Source organism: Haemaphysalis longicornis, unplaced genomic scaffold (genome assembly GCF_048455015.1).
Source record: "Haemaphysalis longicornis isolate Haplotype H1 unplaced genomic scaffold, Haemaphysalis longicornis Haplotype H1 scaffold_5, whole genome shotgun sequence".
Classification (NCBI taxonomy): Eukaryota; Metazoa; Arthropoda; class Arachnida; order Ixodida; family Ixodidae; genus Haemaphysalis; species Haemaphysalis longicornis.
Window position 1 is genome coordinate 68,280,158 of NW_027526385.1, and position 6,942 is coordinate 68,287,099.

Consider the following 6,942-nt stretch of genomic DNA (forward strand, 5'->3'; position numbering starts at 1 on the left):
CAAATTTTTAAGATTTTATTTTTGGTTTTTAACTTCAGATTTTTTGTCGAAAATTGTACTTCGCAATTACGCAACCGATGAGACATGAAGGACGCAGAAACAATATGAAAGAGAGCCCTGCCTCCTTCGGTTCTTTCGTGTTTTCATGTGCTGATTCAACATTAAACGTTGCTTACGAATTGATTGAAGTGTGTCAACTCAAAGTTTCGCACGAACTCAACTGTCCCAACAGTCTCAAGACAAGCACGTACATATTTTGCAAACTCGCGTATTTCTAAAGATTTTGTTTAAATTTGCCGAAACCGCCACATCACGTGACCACTAACGCGCCAATGGTGCTTCAACACGAGTATGGCAACTCCCATAAATTGAGCATGCGCCGTGACGCGCGTTCGGGCCTGCCACGTTCGTGCCGTGGCGCTTGTCATTCGTGGGGGTAGTAGGTGGTGTCCCGTGGGAGTAGTAGCCGCTCGTGTCTGGTCGTCGTAGCCTCCGCAAGCGGCATCATGATTTCTCTAAAGGTCGTGAGCCTTCTGTGCTGCATCGCGGCGATCAGCTGCGATGACTACGAAATCGACGATCACGTCCTCGTTCTCAAGACGGACAACTTCGAGAAGGGCATCAAGGAGCACAAGAATGTGTTTGTCAAGTTCTGTGAGTATAACATCTGCTTTTTCCTCGTTCGCGCCGGCTTGCCCGAGGGACTAGGAAGTCCGCGCTACGGCGCGATTTTACTTTCAACAGTTGAGGTTCAAAGTATATTCAGCGACATCGGCTTGTGGAAGAAACTGATATTTATCGCAAGAAGCTTCGTTTGGTCGTAGTTTTTGGGGAGAGTCTGGCCTCCCGGTCGTCGCCAAGTGATGCATGCCGGATGCGGTTCGGCGGTGCCGTTTTTAGAGGCTACGGCGCCGGCTTTCAACAATGCCCGACTCGTTGAGCCGGTCTTCTTCGCAGTGCGATGACCGGTGTGTGCGTGGCCGACTAATCAGCGGCGGCTTACTTTCGCCCGACTCATGGCTGGTCGCCGTCCTATCTCCGCGCTATCGGTGTTGGCGTTGATTGTAGCGAGCAAAGTTGGTTTCTGACGCCGATGGGGCTCTTTGCTTTCCACGTTAACTCCCCGCTTTACCGGATTGGCCCTCTCCGAGAATTTTCTTTTCTTGGACCCCGCGAGCCATTCTTAATTCCCCTGTCATTCCGGATATGAACTACGTGACACATGTGACCTTTCCTTTCGTAACCTCGAGAAGCTTAGTGGGGGAGTTGGTTCGACGAAGGCGCCAAATGAGAAAGACGGTTGAGAAACGAGCACAACAGGTCAGGCGCCGCTTGCCACTGAAACTTATCCTCGAAAAAAAAAAAAAAAAAAGCCGACCGTAACACCTTAAGTACCTGTCGTGTGAAACCGTTTTTCTGTAAAGTTGGTCTTTCTGGAAATTCAAGACATGGTTCACTGTTGCGCTTTTCACCAACCTTGATAAATTAAGCTTGTACACTTTCCGCGCTAAAGTCCTTCGTTCCACGCATGCAAAAAAAAAAAAAAAAAAAAAAAAAACCAGGCATGAGCATTTTCCTGATCAGCAAAGCTAAATAACAGAACCGAAAAAAGTTTCTCAAGTTTGGTGTATGGGCATTGTTTTTTTACGAAATTGCCATTTTGTTTTAAGCGTTCGCTATGCAGTCGCTCACATGATAGCGAATGAGACGCATTATATTGCATGTTATGCTCTTAAATTATGTGCGGCCAGCAATGACTCCTCTTCTCTTCTTTCAAGTGAACTTTAAGGTTACCTGAAACTACTTGTAGCATGCTGTTTATCTTGGAACGGTAAACACCAGAGGTAACACGTGTAATTGCGTCTGTGTATTGCAGTATTGTAACGAGGGATAAAATGCTGTCATACGTACCGCTGAAACCACAAGACAGTGAAGCAAACGATTATTTCTTTTAGTCAGGTGGGTCTTCCACTCAAACTTTGTCATCCTTGTACCTGCAGTTTTACCAAGCACCTCGAGAGCGACCGTTCTGCTGTGAAATTCACACTCAAAAACAGCGCAAAGAAGCCGACAGCACAGAGACCAAAAAGAGGCACAGGATAGGTGCTTACTGAATTTTTAATAAAAATGGAAATGCAGAGTGTATGTGCGGTAGCTTTCTACGACAGCACACGGGCCAAACACAATCTAGTAGTCAATCAAATTGTGGTCAAGATATGACAATTCCTTTTCCCAGAGGGCAGCTATCGTTTGGCTCACACAGTCTAGAGGGGTGTTATAAAAAAAAAAGTCTCGGCGATCTTGCGCTGCTTTCTGTGATTGTAAATCACTCCCGTGCATTCAGTACCTGACTTGCATCCACACTGAACGACAGTGGGAGGCCAGGTGAACAGACGGGTTCCCCTTTGAAGCACTAACATGCTTCCGCAACCTTTTATTCAGACATCTACCCATCTGTTCTACGTAGACGTGGCCGCGAGATAAAGGGATTTTATACACTGCAGACTACAAAAAGCTTCTGAACCTACATATTCTCTTTCTGATGGAAGCAGAACACAAAAAATGCGTGTGTGATGGTTTTTAACTGTACCCATTTCAAGGGCCTGTTTTGACCTCTCGCGTAGTTTCTGGCGGGTGTACAGATCGCCAGTCAGTAGAAACTGGCGTGCTGAACATTGTAATAAGTATTTAAACCCTGGGAGAGTTGGTTAATAATTACGTTTGCTTGTATGCAAGTTTCAAGACTAGGTTTCTTTGTTTTTGAAATAGAAGCTCTCAAAGCAGGCACTGTGCAGGAAATCGTCCCAGAACAAGTTCTCACGGCGATGCTAAATTGCAACCTTAGAAGTCCGTTGAAGGTTTTTTGATTCCCACATAATTTTAAACCATTTTGTGACAGTCAGGATAACCAATTCGCAGTTCACGCCGTAGAAGTACAGTGAGACACGAATGTTGGATTGCACCTCGGGGAGTTTGTGCCTAGTCAGAGACTGATAAAGATCAGTAGGAAACCAGAACTAGTGAAAACGAGATCAATGAACACTATGCCTCGTAGTTTTGAGAGCACTTTAAGAAGAGAGTGACCTTGTTTGTAATATCTTGCAGACTCCCCGTGGTGTGGACACTGCAAGGCCATGGCCCCCGACTACCACAAGGTGGCCAAGCTGCTCGAGGAGGAGAAGTCCGACATCAAGCTGGCCAAGGTCGACGCCACTGTCGAGAGCCAGCTAGCCGAGCAGCACAACATCCAGGGCTACCCCACGCTCAAGTTCTACCGCGATGGCGAACCCATCGAGTACAAGGGTGGGCGCACAGTTGACGAGATGGTCCGCTGGCTCAAGAAGAAGACTGGACCCTCCGCCCAGACCCTCGCCAGTGTCGAGGAAGCCAAGGAGTTTGTCGAAAGCGCCGACGTTACTGTTGTCGGCTTCTTCAAGGACATCGCAAGCAAAGAGGCCAAGGAGTTCATGTCTGCTGCGGATGCCGTCGACCGCCACCCGTTCGCCATCACCTCGGACGACGCCATCTACAAGGAGCTCGGCGCCAACAAGGATGGCGTCATGCTCTTCAAGAAGTTCGACGAGGGCAAGAACACCATGGACACCGAGATCACCTCCGAGAACGTGCAGAAGTTTGTCCAGCTCAACAGCTTGCCACTGGTCGTCGAGTTCACGCACGAGAGCGCCGCCACTGTCTTCAGCGGCCAGATCCGTCAGCACAACCTGCTCTTCATCAGCAAGAAGAACTCCGACTTCAGGCAGCTTGTCGATGACTTCCGGAAGGCGGCCGAGGCCTTCCGCCACAAGGTCCTCTTCGTGACCATCGACGTGGACGACGAAGACCACGAGCGTATCCTCGAGTTCTTCGGCCTCAAGAAGGAGCAGGTGCCAGCGATGCGTATCATCCAGCTGGAAGGGGACATGACGCGCTTCAAGCCCGAGACGGACTCGCTTGCCGTGGAAGACATCAAGAAGTTTGTCCAGGGGGTGCTTGATGGAACCATCAAGCAGAGCCTGCTGTCTCAAGACCTTCCGGAGGACTGGGACAAGCACCCGGTCAAGGTGGTCGTGAGCAGCAACTTCGACGAGGTGGTCATGGACAAGAGCAAGGACGTCCTGGTGGAGTTCTACGCCCCGTGGTGCGGCCACTGCAAGCAGCTGGCACCCATCTACGACGAGCTGGCCGAGAAGTACAAGGACCGCGACGACATCCTCATCGTCAAGATGGACTCGACGGCCAACGAGCTGGAGCACACCAAGATCGGCAGCTTCCCCACCATCAAGTTGTACAAGAAGGAGACCAACGAGGTGAGGAGGCGATGCTCATAGCGGGGTGGTTTATTCTAGAGTTGCACTGGGCCACTTTTGGGGTGCTTAAAAGAGGTTCTGTGCTGCTTAGTGGGGTGCTCATGAAGCAGTGTGTCACGTATGGGGACCTGCACCTGATGTTGCAGGTTGTCGCACTCTCCTACCCTTGTTGCGGTAGGGGGTGAAATACTACAGCTGCATTGTGCAACTTCCGCTTTCGTTAAGAATTCTAGAGTTGATATTCACTGCTCACTTGCCTTCCAACGGGTTTCTTACAAAACGTTTTATTGGACTTGGTATTGTGATAACAGCGTTAAGGTGCATGTGGAAGTTTGAAAGCTAATGCTAACAGTGCAGATATTAGCGTGAAATAGAGGTCGGAGCATCGTGTTCGCATCTCTCGGAATCTGGAACTACTTAGTTGGGATAATGTAGTTGGGGGGAGGGGGCGGTAGTATCGCTTGCTGTTGCTGCAATTAGCATTGTAATTATGCTTATTGGGTTGTTACACTTATTATATGGGGGATATAAGGAAGCAAAGAAAAGTTTGGTTTCTACTTGTTTCAAAACACATCCACATTGGCTTTCAATACTATTCCGTATCTGACACACTTTAGGTGGTTATTGAGAAGTGCATCATTTGGATTGTTAATCACATCCTCTGTTTGTGTCTTGTGGACTTCAGGCTGTGGACTACAATGGAGAGCGGACACTGGAGGGTCTTTCCAAGTTCCTCGACACCAACGGAGAGTATGGCCAGGCACCTCCAGAAGATGTAAGATCTGTGCCCCCTTCTCATTGGCTGCTACATGGTGTCCTTTGCATGTGCGCGAAAAGGAAAGGAAAGGAATTAACGAGCAGGCAAAAGAGTTGCCACCATATCATTGCACAAAACTGCAATAGCCGCTCTTTTAAAAGATGATAGAGAGGCTGATAGACTGCTGTTCTTATCTTATGCACATTGTTCATGTCATTGCGTGCTGTTTAAAAAAAAAAAACGGGAAGGGTAGGTAGATGTTTTTGCCTGTTGCCACATAACAGCAGATTTCTTGGAGTTTCAAAATTAGGCGTGTCGCTAACTGGTATTTCATTGCTCCTTACCCGTGAAATGAGACGGGGTCAAGCTTGGAAACTAAGCATAGAGTACAACGAGCTTCTTGTGTGCAGTTCTTAATTATATCGTGCCTTAATTATGTCATTTTTGCTTTTGCAGGTGGAAGAGGAGGAGGAGGAGGAAGAAGACAAGGACGACAAGAAGAGAGACGAACTTTGAACGCTCACATGCACATCACAGACTTTTCTCCATCCTGTCACCATTATTTTTTTTTTTCTCCGTTTCATTTCCAAGTTCTCATAATGATTTCAAGAGCTGCATCATGGTTGTAAATGTTACTACTTTTGCCAGCCTATCTCTCATTTCCTGCAAGACTGTTGTTTGAAATACGTTTTTGCTTTCAGATACGTTATGTTTTTTTTTAAGCTCTGTTACTTCCCGAGTTCCGATCTCTGCTGCTGCTGTTGTCGTTCCCATGTACAGAAACAACAAGAAAAAAAAAAAGAACGTCGGTTTGACGTTTTTTTCAACGCGTTTGCTGCCTTCTTCCATAAGTGTTGTGGATGCGCTCCGGAAGCCGGCCCCCCTGTGGAAATCCGCCGTCTCGCGACCGGTGCTTCCTTTTGCAGCTCGAGAAGTGTTGTGCTTTGCTTCAAGTCTTCTGACTGTTGCGCTATGATGTGGCTTTGCACACTCCCAACAATCGACACTCCGCCGCCCACCTAAAAAAAATGTTTCGTTGTAGCAGTGTTGTCGGTTCACAACTCCGAACATTGGTTTGTCAGTTATCTGAATTAGAAACCTTGTACAATCATTTTAACAGGGACCACTTATCTGCCAGCGATCCGAAGTAGACAGCTACGCTAAGAGACTAACTCGAATCGTGTACAGTTTGTTTCTAACGTTTCAAAAGTTCTCAAATGGAAGCGGCGACGCCAAGTTCCCAGGGGAATTTGTACCTAGTACCGTGTGAGAGTATCTGTTGTGTGTTTTATGCAACCTAATGGGTCCACTGGGTATTTATCCGCCATCTTTATTGTGTCATGAGTGGCGAACGCATTTAGGAGTTATTGCCGCACAGTTTTTTTTGTGTAAAGGCGGTGCTAAGCTGACGGAACTGTGAGCGGTGCGGTTATTTAATTTTTTTGGTGGCTGTCTCGTACGAGTGTGCAGTGTTAGATTTTGTAAAGAAGGCGTCGTCCAAGGTGACTGCGTTTGCACGCACAATCGTCGCTGGCTGGGCATTTACCATGTGGCCAAACAACGCGCCAAGGATGCGTTCGCTCGAGAAGACAGAAAAAAAATAAAACGTGAACTCTTCGAACTTATGTGGAGATTTATTTACTGAATTGACCTGCTATCAGCACACCTTGATAGGAGTGAGGTGCACATCTAGCTGTAATGTAGATAAATTGGAATTGCAGACAGAGTGGTACCATGCATTGATTAAATTATGTGTAACGCTGAATTTTCGATTAAAAAACGTTTTTCAACAGTGGTGTAAAATCATTGATCCTAGCCGAAAAGTATTGACACAAAGGCAAGTGCTTCTCCTACAAACAAGTGCAATAAGGCACATCT

At 47.3% G+C, this 6,942-nt stretch overlaps 1 protein-coding gene across 1 annotated transcript; it reads left to right on the forward strand.

Moving 5' to 3' along the window:
* Nucleotides 1-375: 375 nt before the first annotated feature.
* On the forward strand, nucleotides 376-6,689 carry Pdi (protein disulfide isomerase). The gene is made up of 4 exons (XM_077670641.1): nucleotides 376-654; nucleotides 3,106-4,307; nucleotides 4,993-5,082; nucleotides 5,521-6,689. Exons 1-4 carry the CDS (start codon nucleotides 507-509, stop codon nucleotides 5,578-5,580), a joined length of 1,500 nt encoding a protein of 499 aa, XP_077526767.1. The 5' UTR covers nucleotides 376-506; the 3' UTR covers nucleotides 5,581-6,689.
* The last annotated feature ends 253 nt before the right edge of the window (nucleotides 6,690-6,942 follow it).